The sequence below is a fragment of the Uloborus diversus genome, chromosome 6, assembly GCF_026930045.1.
Source record: "Uloborus diversus isolate 005 chromosome 6, Udiv.v.3.1, whole genome shotgun sequence".
NCBI lineage: Eukaryota > Metazoa > Arthropoda > Arachnida > Araneae > Uloboridae > Uloborus > Uloborus diversus.
The window spans coordinates 8,646,578-8,666,188 of NC_072736.1; the positions used below are offsets into that span (position 1 = coordinate 8,646,578).

The 19,611-nt window shown below is 34.3% G+C and overlaps 1 protein-coding gene across 1 annotated transcript in view; it reads left to right on the forward strand.

Annotated features, from left to right (window-relative positions):
* Positions 1-15,778, forward strand: part of LOC129224884 (venom peptide isomerase heavy chain-like) — a 55,297-nt gene extending 39,519 nt beyond the window's left edge. The window contains exons 5-8 of the mRNA XM_054859429.1: positions 1,974-2,058; positions 10,784-10,973; positions 11,820-11,974; positions 15,555-15,778. Coding sequence (XP_054715404.1) covers positions 1,974-2,058; positions 10,784-10,973; positions 11,820-11,974; positions 15,555-15,719 — 595 coding nt within the window. The 3' untranslated portion in view covers positions 15,720-15,778. The remainder of the gene's footprint in view (positions 1-1,973; positions 2,059-10,783; positions 10,974-11,819; positions 11,975-15,554) is intronic.
* The last annotated feature ends 3,833 nt before the right edge of the window (positions 15,779-19,611 follow it).

Sequence of the window (19,611 nt, forward strand, 5' to 3'; positions counted from 1 at the left end):
TAGTTCGCTTTTCGTTTCAATGGTGTATTTTCGTAATCTAGCTACCAGATATCTCCAAATATGTTCCATTAAGTTTAAATCTGGGGAATGAGGAGATATTTCTAAGCTTAAGGACAATTTTTAAGGCGTCAAACGCAAACGTGTGCTTCTTATTGTTATTTTGACAAAAAACAAAGTTATTTCCGATTACCAAATTTTGGACTAATAGTTTAAAATTATTTTTAAAAATATTTAAATGAACAGTATGATTTATTATTGCATCAAAAAATTCGAAATTTCCAAGTCCTGATGCTGTTGTGCACCCTCACACAAGAACACCTTCACCGACCTGATTAACTGATACAACTAAGTTCTTAAGATTAAATTCCTCATTTTTTTCTTCCCTTGACAATTATACAACAATTTAACCCAAAATATTAAATTTATTTTCATCTATAAGTAAGACGTTGTTCCAAAACGTTTTGAGCTTATTTATCATTGATTTTATACGACTGAAAGCGTAAGTTTACTGTTTTTCGCAGAAACAAGAAAATTTCTGCGGGAAGAGGTCCCCTTTAATCCAGCTGACCAGAGAAGTTGGCGAACAATTTTACGTGAAAACTAAACGTAAAATGTTTCATTCAATTCTGCAGAAACTTTTTCAGCACTCAAATGTGTATTTTTCCATTTTTTTTAACTGTAAACCTCCGATCACGCTTTGTTAACTTTGCCAGTTGACCTTTTCTTACCTTGTTTTCGATCCGATTCTTGTCTTTAAAGCATTTTATCAAGCTCTTCACTATGGAATGGTATAAATTAACTAATTTAGAGACATTTCAAACCAATTTATGGCTACTGTGAGGGAAAAAAAAATCAAATTTCGAATCATGTTTGTTGTTTTCTACGCGTACCTGCCATTTTAAAATAATAAACAGAATATTAGGGAATAAATAAACAAAAAATTAAAGGCAAATGACTTTACAGTGTCATTACAATGCAAAAACAATAAAAAAAACCACATATGATAACTTTAATCATGAATTTATTCGAAAATATTTCAGTGTACGATGACTTTTGTTGCGTATTTTTTCTCTGTCTCTTCGTTTTTTGACAAATTTCAAAAATAAAATGTGGCAATATTTGAAAAATAAAACTGCTGGGTTTTATTCAGAATGGCATAGGAATGATGTGAAAAAAAATTGGACTTCATATTCGAATTCAGTTTTGCGTTATTTTGATTTTACTACAAAATTTCAAGGTGTACGAACACTTTTGGGAGCCACTGTATGTCGCATAACTCAAAAACGGTAAGTGCTAGAAAGTTGAAATTTGGTACAAAGGCTCGTAGAGGAGTCTAATTGTGCACCTCTCCTTTTGGTTGCATTCGGGTGTTTCCAAAGGTGTCTTTTGCCCCTTTTGAGGGGGGCGGGGGAATCATTGTTAATTTCGATGTAAACTCAAGTGGTGTTAAAATTTGGCGATACACTTGAGCGGTATATCGCCAGTCTCTTGGTCGCCAAGTTTTGTCGCCAACTTGGTGAAAAATTTGGCGTTTTTTTTTTAATCTGTTTCAATTTGGCCACTGTTGGTGATATTTAGAGAGTAAGCTATTGAATCACATTAAAATTGCCAGTAATGCGGAGATGACATTAAAGTGGAGTAAAAGGAAGTCATGTGATGCACACATCAGCTCGTTTCTTTTGGATTTTAGGTGTTGCGTTTAATTTATTCGGGAACTTTGGATTTGCCGTTTCCTTTCTTTAAGAATAATTATTTTGACGGGAAATTCACAATATATTTTTTCTCTCTGATTGAAGCCTGATTGCTGAACATGCGTCACTTGACAGAACTTTTATTTTCGAAGTAGACCGTGCAAAGCCGGGCAATGCATCTAGTATATAAATAAGAAAACCTTTCTTCTTTGAGATCTGACACCAGTAATGCATTCACTTCAAATATCAAAGACTTTAAAATAACCTTCTTTTACATTTCAGTTATAAAGAACCTGAAAACTACAATGTATTTGTAGGACTCCATAAACAGACAGAAAAAGAAGATCCACATGTTCAGCGCTTGAAAGTGAGTAAATGTATAGCAAGATAAGTGTCTATAAATACTGTAATGTAGGGGAGACTGGGGCTAGTATGCGAAGGGATAAGTGTGCGAATGTTGAATAATTTTCTCGTTTTTGGTTTGACAGCTCTGAGTGACCTGTCACTTAACCCCTTCAGACCTGGTGTCCGGTATACTGGACATACTCTTTAAACAGCTGCTAATCATTTAATATTTGATTTAATTAGTTTATTTTTTTTGTAGTTGACTCTTTACATTCTACTTATTATAATCTGTGAAATAATTTTTCGTTTTGGGATTGACAACACTGACATATAAGGATTGAGAGATAGAGAGTGGCTCATTTTTCCAACCATGGAGTTTTATCTGAAAAGCGAGGTTTTTTTCCTGTTTTTTTTTAAAATATATAATCTTTAATTAATATCGTTTCACACGTTTATATTATGTTTTATAATTGTTTGTAGAACATTTTATAACGAAGTTTGTTCGGTATTTTATCGTTTTTGCATATGAAATATTGATTTCAAAAATATAAGTCCGGAATATTGGACGTGTCATAACTCTTTTAATTTTTCTCCTACAACCTCAAAATTTTGTCTATAAGATACCCTTTACCATAACACACTGTGTACTAAATATCAACATTTTTGGTCCAATATTTCATAATTCCGACGAAAGGGGTTAACCACGTAGCTGCCCTACTATACTGTCAGTGTATTTTCAGTGAAATCTGCCAAACTAAACGTGTTGCACGAGAGAAAGTTGTTTTCTTTCGCAGTGTTAAGTAATTTTTTCCATCCTTTGTTACTTTCTTATAAAACATACACTGTGAAAAATTTCCCAGACATTACTGGGTATTTCCGTGTTACGTTTCGGAAATTTAATGATTTTTATCCACTTCCTGGAAAAATCAAGTATCATTGTCAAAAAGTTTCCTGAATTGCTACAAGTCGCACGAATGCAGATTTTTACTGCTGTGAAAAATATTTTTAGCTCCCAGTTTGAATATTAACTGAGTGTATTTATAAAGTGAGTCGTCTTCAGTTCAATTACGGCCCGTCCATGCTAAATAAGTTCCCAAAGGGAGCAAATAAGTATGGACTACGTAGCTGTGCAAGAATTTCAGGTGAGTAAAATTACTGTTACTTACTTGCAATTCTGGTTTAGCTTTGGCCATGTTTGCAATAATACTCTTGGAACTTCCCTAATAAATCGGGAAGATGCCAAGCTATTGTATTATATTATGCTTTCCTAAGTTTACTCTAATTTTCCAAAGACGTGATTGGCTACTAACAGGATGATTTCTGAATTTTTCAGGAAGATTCCAGGATGATATCAGGAAGGTTACTGAATTTTAGTTCGTTGAACGTTCATGAATTTTGCAAGATATGTTACTGGCAGAAATTGGGCACATCAGCTGCCCATTATTTTCCAGAAACGTTTCTGAATCGTTTTTACAGTGTATAGTAGCAGAGTAATTAACCAAAACTTGTTAATATTCAGTAGCCCATGTTTCCAAGCAACAAATGACGTCTTATTCGTATTATTTTATGAAACCATTCTCAAATCCGTGTAACTTGATTTCAATACGGCGAGTTGGAGCTAGTAGGGGAACTTTTTTCGGGGTAAGTGTGCGAATTCGCATATACTTGCCCCAAGTTAAATCTTTCGAGTCCAGACATTAAACAATTGAAATTTAAATTCTGTAAATTGTCAATTTAATGAAATAATTGCATCAGTTACACTATTCTTGAGCTTGTCGTTTCTTATAGACATGCTTATACAATTGCCAACATTCGTGCTTTTCTTTCCGGAAATGAGAAAATACAAGAGAAAAACCAACAACTGGACACCCCCACCAGATGTAAAGCTGCATGTATGGTGCATCCCCTAGTGGGTAGATGACAGTTGAAATGTTTTCAAATTTCTTAAAGGATTTTTCTAAAAATACTAGATGGTTCAAAGAAAAAAAAGTCTGATTCTCTTACTAGACATTTACGTCAATCGAAGGGCTTGATTTCTGTAAGGATACTACTACTACACTACTAAACATAATACAGTCGGATCTCGATATAAGGTCATCCACGGGACTTCACAAAACTGACCTTATAAGCGGGGTGACCTTATAACCGATTCATATACATATTTATTGATAAATAAAGATGTATTTACACGGATGTATACATTAATTCTTTTCAAATTTTAATGCGCCCAAAAACATCAGTTAATTAAATTATAATAGTTGAATTAATTTGAACCAATTGAAATTTTTGGAATTAATAAGAAATTTCGAAATGCTTTTTTTAAAACTTCCATTTAGAATAAAACTGCATTCAAATATGCCCAAGCAAAGAACTGATGTGCAACTTACCTCGCTTAAAATTACATTAATACAGGATTGACGCGTTTGTTCTTTAGTTTAAGCACAATGGTTTCTAAGTATCCTCTGAAAATTTTCTTCGGCTTCTAATGACTGGTAAAAAATTGCGATATCTACATACTGAGTGCTCACGTTACTGCTTCATATTTTAGTATCACTGTTGTAACACTCACTTTCTACTGTTAATTTAGTACATTAATAGGAAATGTGACTTTTCACTTTTTAAGGATCGTATATCGCGGAAAATTCTTGGAAGTGGATCTATTAGGCAATGAAATCATTTAAAGAAATCAGACAGAAGTGACCTTATAAGCGATTAATATATTATGACCTGACCGCATATCCGATAAGACACAACTTAGGATTCCTATTCAGCTAGCCGGGACTTCAGAAAAGTGACCTTATATGGGGGGTGACCTTCTAAGCGGGTGACCATATATCGAGGTCTGACTGTAATAACCTTTCCCACCACATTATAGCTACAAGTTGCAGCCTCTTGATAAAAACCTTCATGGCCCATTGAAAAAGTATGTTAATTCCGCCTGTGATTCTTGGTGGTTAAAATTTCAGGAAAATCTAATGACTATTTGCTACGTACCAATGGGGGTAACAGTTGATTTTTCACTACAAGAAAGCACCATAAATGTTCTGAATGGTTTCAAGGGTGTGTTTCCCTGCAATTTAAACATTTTTCAGGTCTGTGACTTCATGCAAAGTTATATCACTGATTGGTCAGACTCCCAATCTCCTGGATCTATGAGTGAATCTGTTCGTCCCAGAAGGCAGCCCTATTTTGGATGAAAGTAGTAAAACTAGATGTATCTGTTCTGGAGCAGATTCAGTTGCTACTTCATTCAATAATGGGGTTGTTTCCTTCAGTCAAAACTACTACTTTCAGTCACTGAAATTGATAGAATGAGTAAAAAAAATAACATGGACCCAGAAAATACTTTCATTTTTCCAACAGTTATTTTTTAATTAATTTTTTAAAATGTCCGATTTTGAAAACAAGGCGTGGTCTTGATGACGTCACAAATGATGCAATTTGGCGCATCTTTCTACCACGTTTCCACGTTGTGATAATCAAGAAGCGAATTAAAATCGCGCTCTACGCTTGCTATCAACCATATCGTTGCCAATACACGTGATTAAAGATGCGAATTAAATATTTTGTACCGTGAATGGCAACGCTAAATGGCATTACATCATTTGTGACGTCACACGACAGAAGCATAAACAATGGAAGTGCACCGATTTAAGTAATTTTTTTTTTATATTAAACTTAAACAAATTATTTAAAAAATGGTCAGATCCTATGTTTTTCAGCATGCTCTTTCAGAAAAAAATACTTTTGAAATTTTGGAAACGACCCCATTCAGATTTGGAGTTTCTTACTGAAGATAGCGCTATGTCTCAGCTAAACCCACATACGTCTCTAAGCTATACTCCAGATCATATATGATCTTATCCTAAAGTTGGAGAGGGTCAGATCAAAAAAGGAAAATAATAGAAACGAAAGCGGTTTACAGCAATGCTTTTTAATTTCCCGTCAAAAAAGTTCTTCCAGGAAGAAGCAATCGCTGTAGAAAAACGGAAAGCATCTCAAAAAGTCCCCAAAACGGACAAGAAATTTCTGAATCCAATAAAAAAGGATGTAAACCCAAAAGAAACATAACAGGAAGTTCCGTCTAGAACTAAACGAGCCTACTTTCCCGTAAACCCATACTACTTTCTAGTAACTGATCAATGTTCTCAAAAATAGCTAAAATCACAAATTCTTTCAAACATATTTTTAAAGTATTTTAAGCTGATTTCTAGGAATGAAATATACCTCACTCATCTAAAAAATTAGATGCGTAAAAAAAATAAAAATAAATAAATAAATAAACAGACAAATAAAGTAGTAGCACCTCTTATACAAAGCAGCACTTTTTTCCATTAAAAAAAATCTTTAACCGCATTCAAAACGAAAAAAAAAATAATTAAAATTGATAAGCTTATTAAAATAAATACATCATATCAAAAAAACAATTGTTTCTTTTTCTCTGATGCCAAAAAAAAAAAAAAAAATTTTTTAATGAATTAATGCACTTACCAAAATAAATAAAAAGAATAAAATGTCAACTTAAAGGAATTATTTTCATTGTCAAAAAAAAAAAAAAAAAATCGACTGCACACATCTTTATGTAGAAGCATAAATGACTTCGAGGTTATCCGCCGAAAACTGAATACCTAAATTAAAACTTTAGAGTGAAAATGAAAACAAGTCATATTAACAATAATTATTTCACAGTTAAAACCACGGCTGCGGAGTCGGAGTCAATCTCATTTTGGGATAAAGGAGTCGGAGTCGAACATCCAAGAATCGGAGTCAGTCATTTTCCCTCCATGTATAAATTTTTGCCAAGGCTACGAAGTCAGACTTGAAATCGGGAAGTCGGAGTCCGACTAATTGTCGGGCACAGGAGTCAAAGTCGAAGTCAGGTGCCGCTAAATTCTCGGAGTCGGAGTCCGGAGTATTTTTTGAGCAATCACGATTGCTTATTTCTTTCATTTGACCGTCCTTGATGTCCGGTTCCTTTTTCAGAATGGACCAGGGGCCTCTGCAGCACCACTGTCCACCGGAGGACGGAGCTGCTCCTCTGGTCCTAGCCTCCAGTAGCAGCACTGTCCACCGGAATCCCCTCCTCCTAGGCGGTGGCGTCCATGTCCTGCATACACACACTCCTACATACACACACGTCTACACACAAACAAGTCCTTATGCACATACACATACACACTCTGCTTTCGTGATTTACCATGGTAATACCGAAATTAAAAACAAGCAATTTAAATTACATTCTGATTGTTCTAATGATCAAGCAGATGCTTTTGCTATCCTACAGGCTTTAAATTGGATTTCTTCTTCTAATAATTCTTTATATAGGAACTTTAATATTTATACTGACAGTCAAATTCTAATATTTAACCTTCAGAATAAAAAATGCCATTCGGAGATAATTGAAAAAATTCGTCATGTAATTTTAAGTTTACGTGAGGAAAATTTTAACATAGGCATTCAATGGATCAGGGGTCACGCTGGAAATCGTGGGAATGAAAAGGCAGACGAGCTTGCCAAGTTAGCGGCTCAATCAAAACGTCTAATTAGCTATAAAAAGGCTCCAAAAAGTTTCGTTTCAAGACAGATACACGAAAAAATTATCGACTTGTGGCAGAAAGACTGGCTTTTTACTCAAAATGAGAAAAAAACTAAAAGATTTTTTCCATCTATTCATGAGAGATCAGACCAAAACCTAAATCCCTCAATTATACTCACCCAAATTCTATCTAGACACTTCAGAACAAGAGAATATTTATTCAAATTCAATCATGCGACCTCCCCTCTGTGCTCTTGTGATATGAATGAACTTCAGACTGTTGATCATGTTTTATTCTTCTCTCCTCAGTTTGACTTTCTTCGATATGAACTTTATAAAAAAATTATAACAAGTGGACTAACGTGGCCCCCAAAACTGGAATATTTGCTTGCACCTGAGTACATTGTGCAGTTCCTTGAATTTATTCACAGTATTCCTTTTCTTTGTCTTTGAATTTGCTATCTGTTTTTCATCTTTGTCTGTCGCTGTTAGGACACCTGTTTTACGTATTGCTCTTTATGCATCTTTAGCTGAATGTAATTGATTAAGGATGCATGTGGTATGACTTGCGTCATGGAGCATGCTGTAAATAAAAAATAAAAAAAAACACACACACACACACACACATACACACACGTAACCACCCAGAAGGAGGGGCAGGCTTGGGAGGACATGATCCGTTTCTAGAAACAATAGCCTCCAATGAGTAGGGTCCTGTCGCAACTCGTGATTGCGAAAAACATAATTCGAATTCAAAGTGTCAGAATTCAAATTAGATGTGTATACACACATATATATTAATATATTTTTTTTAACATATAAAATTAAGTTAACAAGCAGTCTAATCTGCGTACTTTTCTCAATGGTTAATTAGCTAATATTATTACTGTTATTCACAATCTTGGGCTGTGACAAGAGCAAATACTCTGCTGTTTTTCGTGACGAAGCAAAAACTCTTATACTGAAATAGAAATCTTTTTTGGCATCTTTTTCGGTGCAGCAGACAACCAAACATTTAAGAGTGAAGGGTCATTCCATAGAAATGTCAACCTCTACCTCAGAAATTTTTTTTCCACAGTCTTAATTGTGACCTATTATTTCATTCAGCATACTTTCTAGTACATAAATCCAGTAACAGTTTGCAAAAATTTCATTTGGTGTTTTTCTTCTGGCTCTAAACGTGCGAGGTTGTGGAAAAGGCTTAGCATGTGCAAAAAACATGCGTCTACGTTTTCTTGTGTAATGAAAAAATTTTTGCAAATTTTTAAAAGAACTATGTTTATTCTAAATGATTAGATGTTGCCCCAATAAAATTGACTGTTCTTTCTGCATACATCATAAGATAAGTATTTTAATTAGTTTGGTTATTTCACTGAAAATATTTACGTTACGTTAGTCACGAAAATGTACTATTTTCTGCTTAAAAACTAAACCAGATGATTGAACCAAACAGCACTTTTTATTTTCTTACATTTGTGTCATATCTACTTAAAAAGTGCAAAATATTTATTTCAGTATTAGTAGATATAAAATAATTAGTGTGACTAACGTAACAATTGAGCTGTGACTAACGTAACATTTTCCATGTGACTAACGTAACATTTTAAAAATGACTGCTAATAGTTAAAACTTATTTAATTTAATGTACATTTTCATGAACAATTTTGAATATGTAGGCATTCTACATTGATTAAAAATATAAAGGGTGAAAAATACCATTAATATTACATTGTAGACCTTCTGTTTACTTAGAAAATACTTTTTTAAAGGTCTTCATAAAGATACTTCCAATTAAAAAAATTATTAAAATGGAAAAAAGGTGAATAAAGCAAAATGAGTACTCTGCTGAATGTGCATTCAACACAAGAATCCAAGCTTAAGAATTAAGATAATAGAAATACAGTCTTAACAAAGGAGAATGTCTCCATTTTTTAGAAAATACATCTCCACCTATTATTAAAATGAACTAATGGCTGCTCGTTGGAAAACATTTGAAGATGTTACATGATACGGTGACAATAAGCGCTGCTGCCATATATTTCAGAAAATGCAAGAATGATCATTTAGAAATTTAAATATTTGCGGTGACATCTGGAATTAAAATGCATTCTGCAAAAACGTTCGATTTTTTTTTTTTCAATATTACATTTTAATTCAAAAACATGAACAACACTATTCGTTCTATGAATCAGTAAACCTTAAAAAAGAATATGCCTTTGAAAAGTACTACGGAGTTTCTTATGACGATAACTAGTATTTCGGCAGAATACTAGAATTCGGTGAAACTATGAACTTGCATAAAGTTAATTTTTTAAAAGAGAGATATTTAGGATTTAATTAGCCCAAGAATGATGTGTTTCAGTTTGCAAAAGCGATTTTTTTTCTCTTTTTTTTATTTTCGCACATTCAATTTGAGTTAATTGAACTGAATCCTTCCATTCAATTTCTTACACTAATATAGAAAAAAAGTAAAGAAAGAACCATAAATGCAGCACAAAGAAGGTTCCTAAAAAGTGTAAAAGTAATATAAGAGCAAGAAATTAATTTATAAAAAGTTTTTTATATGCATTCATTGCTTGTTATTCGATGGTTACGTTAGTCACGTTACGTTAGTCACACACAGTTTTTCGTAAAAGTATCATTAAGGGCCAAAAAAGATTCATCTGTAACAAATATGTAATACATTTTTAAAAATAGATTGTTTACCTCTTACAAATATATCAGCCAATTTTAAATGCCTGCGTAAGTTTCAGAAAAATTTGCCTCGTAACATAAGCATTGTTTCTCAGGGTTGCAAAAATGTTACGTTAGTCACGATGTCTTTTTTGTTGAAAAAACACCTGCCAGCGCTTATTTTGCTTCAAATTCTTGGTAGAAATGAAAAATAGTCACCTTGTACATTTTAAATCTGCATATTAAACCAAAACACATTAATTGTTTCTCCCAGTGTAAGTGAAAAGAGTTTGAAAATCAGCTGCGAATGTTACGTTAGTCACTATGGAATGACCCTGAACATTAATGTTTCTAATCGACTTGTCATTTCGGATAACTTAACATCCCAAAACTGACTTTTCTGCATTGAAAAAGGGATTGCATGAAACCCCGAAACACGCGCGTGCAGTTCTCGGAGCGATTTAACGTTGTTATATTTTGTTTTACTTTTCTGCAAAAATGGGTTTCTTCATTTCTAAACTGTTTTGTTGTCCACCAGGTGTCACACATCTACGTCCACGAGGGATTCAACTGGACAACAGCAAGGGACGACGTTGCCCTTCTGAAAATGGCTGCACCTATCGATATAGATGGCTCCGACGGCTACGCGAACGGTATCTGTTTACCTGAGGACGACCGAGACCCCGAGGTATATGCCACAGCCATAGGATGGGGATACAGGGGACGTGGTAAGAATTTTAAGAAGAGTTAGAAACGTTTGTATTTTTTAATGTCGTTCTATCGTAGGGGAGGGTGGCCTAAAGCGGGTAGGTCGCCCAAAACGGGTTGGCCTTCGTATGGTCCCCCACGGTGTTTAAGCGGCGATGCATACGTATGTCGTGTTTACCCCCCGTGAACATCCTCGAGGGTTTTTTTTTTTTTTTAAACCCTCTTTGACAGGGATTTTTTTTTTTAAGTTGGCATGTTATTGTTTTTTTTTTATTTTGTAAGTGCATTAATACATTTAAAAAAATATTTTTGGCAACAGGGGAAAAAAGATTTTTTTTTTTTTGATATGATGCGTTTATTTTGATTAGCTTATTAATTTTAATTATCATTTTTTCGTTTTGAAAGCGGTTAAAGAATTTTTTTAATGGAAAAAAATGCATTAGCTGCTTTGTTTAAAAGGTGCTGGTTTTTTATTTGTTCATTTTTTTTTTTTACGCGTCTAATTTGTTACACGAGTAATTCATATTTTATTCCTAGAAATCAGCTTAAAATATTAAAAAAATATGTTTTAAACAATTTTCGATTTTACCTATTTTTGAGAATATTGATCAGGTACTAGAAAGTAGTATGGATATACGGGAAAGTAGGCTCGTTGAGTTCTAGACGGAACTTCTTTTTTAAATTTAAGGTTATAATTATTAAAAAAATGTGCATCATCGGTAAAAACGATCAGATTCAAAACTATTTTATTAATCTTTCATGGTCTGATGCTTCTCAGTAGATATTTTTTTTTTACCAAACGTGTTGGCACACTATTGATAAAAACAACCTTTTTTCAATAAGCTTATTTATTTTTTTTTTCACAGGTAGTCCTGCGACTGATGCTCTGCAGCAGGTTGTTTTGCCGATCGTAAACAGACAAAAGTGCAATAAAATATATGAAAAATATACATTGAGCATAGATGGTTATATAACAGAGAAGATGATTTGTGCAGGGACGAAAGGAAGAGGAGTTTGCAATGTAAGTTTTTTTTTACTGAACTATTTCTGAGTGTCAAAATATGTTCGAGATCCTTCTGTATTTATGTTATTCGTTATTTATTTACAATGAGAGCATCGATACAAATACTCAGAACAGTAGCGTAGCCAAAAAGAAAGCTCAGAGAGCAGGGGCGCAACCCCCCCCCCCCCCAGAACGCTAATTTGAACAATTTTAAAAAATACCCTTTTTTTTTTATTCGAACGAAGATGAACGCGCTTTGAGAAAACAAAGTTCCAAAGTAAGCAGGGACGACGAGAGGTCATTTAAAACTTCCCCTCTCTCCTTTTCGGCATTTATTTTTTCTGTAGTTAGGAACTTATTTGAAACGTCAGTGATTACAAGATCGTATCTTCTTCCGTGTGACAGTTGATGGATAAGCAGTAAATCTGAGGAGAAAAACTTCGGAAAACAAATTCACCACCACTTTTGTTTTTCTCGGAAACACTCCCGATTGACGACGGGTGAAAATTTTGTCGGACAAATTTTGTATAGTAGACAATAAGACAATTTTATAAGTGTACATATGCAATGCGGATATTTAGGACTCATCAAGTGTAAGTGATTTTATTGATTATTTTGTTGTATTTTTAATAAGTATTTTTAAGTTATTTCATTAATATAGTAAACGAAGTAATAACGCCATACTGTTGTTTCAAGTACTTTAAAGTTTATTCTTAACGGGATTTCAATTCTGGCATAAGAACAATTAATGTTTTTGCAACAGTTTTTGAATAAATTGCAAAACTTATACAATTTTAAGGGATTTTACTAAATAACATTAATAATAACAATAAATATATATTGATGTAAAGAAGGAGAGAGAGATAGAGAGAGAGAGAGAGAGAGAGAGAGAGAACGCTGATAGAGTGTTGTGAAAAAAAATTGTGCCCCCCCCCCCCCGTAAAATCATTTTCTGGTTGCGCTCCTGTCAGGGGGTTTGGACAAGGGGTCTGAAATGTGCAAACAAATTCAAAAATTAAAATGTCCGTTTTTCGGTACATAATTTTTCTACTCATATATAGAAGAAAACTCGAGTTTGGAAGCACACATTTTGGTTTCCTTTTTTCAGAAAAATACTAATTTTCCCTCAAAAATTAATATATAAATGAAATAAAATAAGAAATTGTCGTCACAAAATACCCTTAAGTTGGTTTGCTTCCCATTTTTCGAAAGAAAAAAAAATCTCAAAGTGCAAGATCGAAAACATGAGATGAGTTACCTTTTTTTTTTCTTAATTTTGACTTGTTTTCTCTCTTAAAAAAAATCTTTAAAGACGTTCAGTCCCTGTTTTCATTTTTGCTGCTGACGTCACAAATGAACACGTTGCTAGGGTTACCAGAACAAAGTTTCGGGACATTGCCAAACTTCACCAAACTAATAGTTTATTTAACTAACAATGCTCGATCAGCTAATAATTGCTCAGAGTGAAAAATCACCAAAAGGTGACATCTTATCTTGGCAGGAAAGAGAAGCACGCGCTCCGATTCAAGATGGCTTTCTTCATTTGAGATGTCACATGATGAAACATTTTGTTTTAGAAATCTGACATTTAAAAAAAAATAATTAAAAATTAAATGTTGGGAAAATATAAGCTCCATGTTAAATTTTTTACTAATTCTATCAATTTCAGTGGCTAAAAGTAGTACTTTTGACTGAAGGACCCTCTTGTATAGTTCGTTGTTCTTGCTGAGAAATAACTTCGAAGTCAAAGCTTGGTCTGAGTGCTTTTGCTCAAAGAAGGTTGGTGTAAAAAGTTTCGAAAACCTAGGATTGAGTTTGTTAGAGGATTTTTAGGAAAATTAGATTTTAGGACATCTGTTATTGGGCTAGGTTTTTGTTCCTTTTTGAAACATTAAACATACATGATTGAACCCCCTTTGAAATGAAATCTTGGAAACGCCAATTATTCAATATGTGTTTTCTGAAAAGAGATTTTTATTTCTATAAATGGTAAAGTTTAGTGCCCCTCTTCAAAATCAATTCTCTAAGCCTGCTGTTTATGAATTGTATGTACAACCCCTTTCTCATTTCGGAAAAAACAAATCCAGCTCAGATCTCTTTTACGCTTGTTTAACGCCAAGCGCGTCAGCCCGTCAGCCACAAAAAAAAACCCTGCAGGCTTAAGCCAGTGATCTTCAAACTTTGTCGACTGTCAAAACCCTTGGATCTTGTCGATTCAAATTTTACCTGAGAAGGAGGGGGGGAGGTCAAGGGCAGAAACTCGATGCAAGTTATATCGATAAACAACGAAAACCACACCCGCTCATGTGTAAGTACATTGATTCCTCAAAGCCAGGTGGGGCAATTGTCTTCTCCTGAACCCCCTAAATGACGGGAGATATCAGTTTAAAAGCATTTTTAAAATATTTTTTCACTATACGTATACTTGTTGATATAAAATTTTGAATGGAAAATAACATAATCAAGTGCCCTGAGTTTCCCCTTACATTGTCAATTACAATGGGGTTGTTTCCTTCAGTCAAAAGTAGTACTTCTAGTCACTGAAATTGAGAGAATAAGCAAAAAAAAAAAAAAAAAAACATGGACCCAGAAAATACTTTAATTTTCCCAACAGTTATTTTTAATTAATTTTTTAAAATATCCGATTGCGTGGTCTTGATGACGTCACAAACGATGCTCTATGGCGCATTTTGTACCGCGTTCCACGTTCTGATAATCAAGCAGCGAATTAGAATTGCGCTCTACGCTTGCTATCAACCATATCGTTGCCAATACACGTGAGTAAAGTTGCGAATTAAATATTTTGCTCCGTGAATTGGCAACACTAAATGGCATTTCATTATTTGTGATGTCATTGGCAAGAAATGTAAACGATGAAAGTGCACCGATTTAAGTAATTTTTTTTTAATATTAAACTTAAATAAATTATTTAAAAATGGTTAGATCCTATGTTTTTAAGAATGTTCTTTCATAAAAATAAAAAAATAAAAATAAAAACTTTTTAAATTTTGGAAACGACCCCATTGGCTACTAGGGTGTCTTTAAGTTTGTTTTCTTAACCTGACATCAGATTGGCCAGAGGCCGTAAGAAACGGGACTTTTCTTAAAAGTCCAACTTTAATCAGTGTATTCAGTAAATTGCCGCCCAATAGCCAGGGCTAAAGCAGAAATACATGAAATACACCGCCAGCTCAGTCATTTCCAGCCGAGGACTGCAGTTTCGCGACTGCAGTTCGAAACTGCAGTCCTCGGCTGGAAATGACTGGGCTGGCGGTGTATTTCATGTATTTCTGCTTTAGCCCTTGCTAATGGGCGGTAATTTACTGAATATACCATGCCTTGCCATCAATAGATGAGTTGAACCGAACCATTGCTTCGGTCACTCGTCTGGTCTGCGCTAATTCTATATTAGCTACCAGTTTGTTTAGCACTCTTGGCTTCCTTAAGAGGTTTTCCATCTCCAGTTCAGTCACTTTCCTATGCCGGGCTGATGAGTGCTAATAAGCACGAAACTGCAGTCCTCGGCTGGAAATGACTGAGCTGGCGGTGTATTTCATGTATTTAATCAGCGTGTTTATTGACTATTCTTCCCTTGCAGCAAGACTCGGGCAGTCCCCTGTTCGTGACAAGCAGCAGCGGTGTGTCCACGATCTACGGGATCGCTTCCTTCGGTGTCGGGTGTGGAGAAGATGACGATACGCCCATGGTGTTCCTCAAAGTGGCGCCTTACATAAACTGGATACGTGACATCATCTCAAAATAACAAAATGTAACTTTTTTTTTTTTTGAAAAAAAAAAAAGAATAAAACCTTATGTAATGAAGTTTTGGATTTGTTCGCAATACTGAGCTAATTTGTTTAGAGTTCAGATCGTAGAGGGGAGATACTAATCTCAATTCTTTGGTTTAGACCAGGAGTTCCCAAACGTTTCCAATTCACAGGCCCTGATTAACGCACAGGCCAACTAGGCCTGCGCCTGGGGCCCCATCTTCCTATAGGGCCCCATATTTTGTAAAAAAATTATACATGGCATTAAAAAAAATCATGTATTTTTATGAAAAAAAATCATGTTTTAAATAAATGTTAAACATTATTTCAACATTATTTTGCATTGATTTAAATTGATAGAATAGAGAGGGGGGGCACCAAAACATTTTGGGTCTTGGGCCTCACTTTCAGTTAGTCGAACCCTGCCAATTCACAGTACCCTTTGAAGAATAAGAATTTTTTTTTTACCGTACCCTAGTCTATCTCTATTATATATGTACGACATACTACATATAACCATTTTCAACCATGTGCACTTCGCCACTCCCCTCACCTCTCCGTGTCGCACCCCAGGTCAGACCTGTAATTTAGGGGGGGGGGGTCACGAGGATGCAATTCCGATCCCCCCCCCCTGCAGGCTTAGAGAAATTCATGCATTTTCATAAAAAGGGAAGTACTTTTTGTTATTTTTCGATTCCATGAAAATTGAGCACACATCCTTCGACCCCTCCCCCCCCCTGTAAAAGTATGACATGACGAGCCTGCCCAGGGTGCAGCACACCCACTTTTGGAAACCCTGTTTTAGACTATTGAAAGAATAGTTTTTGGATCAGAACTTACAAAGCATTCTTTTTTGCACTTGGTTCTAGGGAATTTGTTCCAGATACGTCCCTGTACATATTACCGGCTTATGCGCATTTCAGAATAGAATTCAGTTTGTAATATATAAGTGACTTTCTGTATATGTATGAGTGTATGATTGTATGAAGTAAAAGATCTGCACAAATAAAGTCAGATGGGCGACAGGTTGACAAAATATTTTGTGTGAAAGTTTATTCCCTTTAAACAAAACGTGTAAATAATGCAGTTGAGTTTATTTAAAGAAGAAATTTTCTTCGTCTTCTTCTAAGTTCAGATGAATATCGATGTATTAAGCTCCTTCTTCGAAACTGTTTCGAAGAATTTTGACAACTAACCTCTTTTATCAGTGTATTACAACATCATCACAAATACAGTCAGATGGACGACAGGACAAGATATTTTATATGAGAGTTTCTTCTCTTAAAAGAAAACGTGGAAATAATGCAGTTAAATTTATTTAAGAAAGAAATTTTCTTCGTCTTCTTCCAAGTTGATAAAGAACTTGAATATTGACCGATTAAGTTCCTTTCTTCGAAATTGTTTGAAAGAAATTTTGATCACTAACCCCTCTTATCAATGTATTTTTATTCCGAAAGATGGCGCCACTATAAAATTCGGCAATCAAGAGTTTTAAAACTATGCATTGAAAGAAAGAAATCAAACACTTTTCTAGTGCTTAATCACCAAAAAGCATTATTTCTATTGTTTTTTCTAGACAACTTTATGATCTCAGCAGTTTTTTAGGGTCAAAACAATCAAACCTTTTTATAACTAAAATTTCTACAGAATATTAATTTATTACTAGTTGTCCTGTAGATGGCGCCACCAAAATATATCTATATATATATATATATATAAATGAATGTTTGTCTGTATGTCATCCATGAACTCAAAAACTACCCGGCAGATTTGGCTGAAACTTTCACCGTTTGTTATTTTTGGTACTGGGAATGTTTATAGGCCAGTTCGAAAAAAATCCGATCGATAGTTCCTTTTTTATTCCAATTGAAGTCACAATCTATTGGATAAATACGAATAAAATTATCGGCTGCAGAAATTAATTCGCGTGAAAGATCTCATTGATAAGAGGTTAGCTGTTGCCATTTTTCTTGAGTTTGAACAAATAAATTCTTTATTGTTTTATGGCTTTTCATGCATATCAAAATGCATATGAAAATGGATGTTTGTCTGTATGTCATCGATGAAGTCAAAAACTACTGGACTGATTATTATGAAAATTGCTATATATATGTATTTTTCCACGGAGAAGGTGCATAATATGCTCATTGAAGCCACTCGCCACCAGGTGGCACTGCAGAGTAGCAACTTCTGCCCCGTTCAACCGATTGTCATGAAAATCAGTATAATGATGTATTTTTTTGTTGGCGTAGCAACGCGCGTCGGGTACAGCTAGAATTAAATAAAAATAAAAGGCAAAAGTCTTATCGAAATAAACATGGGATATGAAATTTCATTCTTTGGCTTTAACTCCGTGACGGCGATTCGAGGGAGTACGGAGGAGGGAGGGGGGTACTTTTTTCGTCATCAACGATTGCCTCAACGTTCGAACGTCACCAAATATAGTTTAAAATTTCAGTTTTAAAGTTCAATTCTGAAAATATTCCGGGACAAAATCTCCGAGCGTACTCCCTCCTTCCTTTAAATTCAAAGATGACCTAAATTTGCATTATAAAAACTCTAGTTTGAGGGGGGGAATCAAGAAAAGAATGCCCCTAGATAGTGTAAAGCTGCGTTTTTAAGACTCCAATTTAGAAAAAAAAAAAAAACGGAGATCTATTTTTCTGAAGTCTCCAAAGGAAGTTCAAAACTGAGTTCTTCGGATTTCATCAGTTCAAAAAAAAAAAAAAAAAAAAAAAAAAAAATGCTAGGAGAACCTCCGAACTCTTTCGTTCCTCCTTCAGTCAATAAAAAAAGGAGTCTGAAAGAACGTGTCAAAACACAGTTTAAATTTTGTAAAATTTCTGAGACGAACCCTAAACCTCTTGCTCTAAGTTTGCTAAAGATAGTTTTAATTTGCGTCTTTAACACATCATTTTAAGATTTTTTTTCCGGGAAGAGTCTTTCTTACCCTTGCATTACCAAAAATAGTTCAAACTTCTTCGATTTTATTACTATTATTACTAATTACACTTTATTTAAAAAAAACATTATGGGGACAACCCTGGAAATTCCTTTCAGTTCCTCAAACGTTGACAAAACACTACTAAAATGGCGTTTATAAAAGTACAACTCCAAAACATTTACGCGAGGGAACATCAAAAGCCCCCCCCCCTCCCCAGTCACTCAAGATAGCTTAAAATAAGTCTTCAATTTCCTAAAAAAAATTTGCCCCCGCACTTATAAGCCCTACTTCTCGCCGAGTCTGTCTTAAATTTTCATTTCGTAATCAAAGATTTTGCTCCACCTTTTTAAATCACTGTAATCTTCAAAGGGTTCGTAAAATATTAACGACTAGAGCTTCTAACACATTTAATATATAATACTTCTGGTGTAAAAATATTTACCAAAAAAAAAACTTGCCAAGGAGAGTCGATTTTGCTAATTATACTAACATTGACATACTCTTTCACAAAAAGTTTCACCGGCGCTTTTTAGCAATTTCACAAATTTTTTGCGAAATGATTTCACATTTTTAGTCCTTCAATCAATCAAAACCATATCGAAGCTAGAGTCCAAGTCAACAGCTTTATGGAAACCAAAATGTTCACAAAAAACTCCTGCCCCAGCTCTAATACATTTATGAAACATGGATTCATATGTGTAGAGAGTAAACATGATAGCACCATACATAAAAATACAAAAAAACTGCACTTTTCAATTTTTAAAATAATTGAAAAATTAAGAACAATGAAATTCAGTTCTTTGTCCTTAAAATGTCGGATAATGCTTCACAAGTATTTTTTACTGTTTCTCTAAATACTATTATATTCTTTATATGTTTTTAAAGCAAGTGAGTTTAAAACTAAACTGTATCTCAAAGCATTCAACCGAACATAACAAGTAATT